Source organism: Eimeria mitis, genomic scaffold, assembly GCF_000499745.2.
Source record: "Eimeria mitis Houghton genomic scaffold, Emh_scaff1834, whole genome shotgun sequence".
NCBI classification, from domain to species: domain Eukaryota; phylum Apicomplexa; class Conoidasida; order Eucoccidiorida; family Eimeriidae; genus Eimeria; species Eimeria mitis.
Genome location: NW_013570156.1, coordinates 6621 through 7893, shown reverse-complemented (window position 1 = coordinate 7893; position 1273 = coordinate 6621). Strand labels below are relative to the sequence as shown.

At 47.8% G+C, this 1273-nt stretch overlaps 1 protein-coding gene across 1 annotated transcript in view; it reads left to right on the top strand.

The window, feature by feature from the left end:
- Positions 1-846: 846 nt before the first annotated feature.
- EMH_0044320 (uncharacterized protein) overlaps positions 847-1273 on the top strand; it is a gene marked incomplete at both ends in the record, with an annotated part of 1403 nt that continues 976 nt past the window's right edge. The window contains one exon of the mRNA XM_013495948.1: positions 847-1232. Within this exon, the coding sequence (XP_013351402.1) occupies positions 847-1232 (386 nt within the window). The remainder of the gene's footprint in view (positions 1233-1273) is intronic.

The following is a 1273-nucleotide window of genomic DNA, read 5'->3' as shown; positions in this document are numbered from 1 at the left end:
CGTCAGACTTACTTGTTAGATTAGGCTAAATAGGCTCGGATTAATAGTTTCCGTCATACTTATTTCGTCCTCGCTCCTTATATCTTCTAATTTATCTATCCGTATTAATAGCATTTACTTGTAGTGCTAGTGCACTACAGAGGCCGGTACCGCGGAGCATGGATCGGCCGTACCCTGCGGATCTAGCGGCCGCGGGGGCAGAACATTCTCGGCGGGAAATTTGGTTTTTAGTTCGGGTATCGACATAAACCTTTGATTTAATGGATATACAGTTAAATTGTTACAAACAAGTCATTCACGCAGTCCTTCGCATACCAGCCATAGTGATGATTGTCACCGGGTCATTACACATTCTCAACAATGGGCGACGGGTCAAACAGGAGAGCATGTACACACACAAGCTGATGACGCAACGAGCTCGTAAATAACATGGTTAGTCGATACGATCGAGCTCAATCGCTCTCCTACTTTTCTCTCTACTCCACCAACTGACCAGACGCACGCAGAAAGAGCTAGACGGTCAACAATCTTCCTGTCGGTTTACGGACAGGTGGCGTCACCTACAGCATCGCCTTCAGGATCGGGATATAGTGCGAAGATATTTTCCATTATTAAAAAATAGAAAGTGGATGATCTTCAAATCTGCAAGAGAAGATAATCTGTGGATTTCTGTAGCCGACGTCATTGAATAACTGCTGATACATGCTAGGCCATTGCTGTGTTTCGTGCGTGATGTGGGCTGGCTGGAGACCATACGCAGCACCCCTCCCATATCTACATTGAACTTCTTATAATTGTCTTTCTGTCATATAAAAAATGCAATAATGCGCCCATTTGACCTGCAAAATGCATGGGTTGACACCACTTAATGCTATTGCTCCTCTCCGAACGGAGTTGACCGGCAGCGCAGAAGCACCGTCCGCCACCGTTCCCAGCTCGGAGCTGACTTTCCCAGACAATGACATCTGGGCTTACCTTGAACGCAGGAGTTCGCCCATCTTAGCGCTTGCCTCCCTAGTCGCCACTGTTGCGACGGTGGTTCTTATCATCCAGTGCTTCAGGGCCCTTCATTCCGACAAAAAGCTGACGAGCCTTAGAATGAATGGGCGGACGCTTGCGGAAGGAGGTTCAGGCTCGTGTAACGTAGGCTTTCCCCAACACGTGCATGGTATGTATGTCACGCAGACGGCTAGCAGGGCGCACATTGAGCTTGTGTATGTTTGGTGGTTAGCGTGTAACCGAGACGTTGGAAGGGAACACAGGAACTATTATT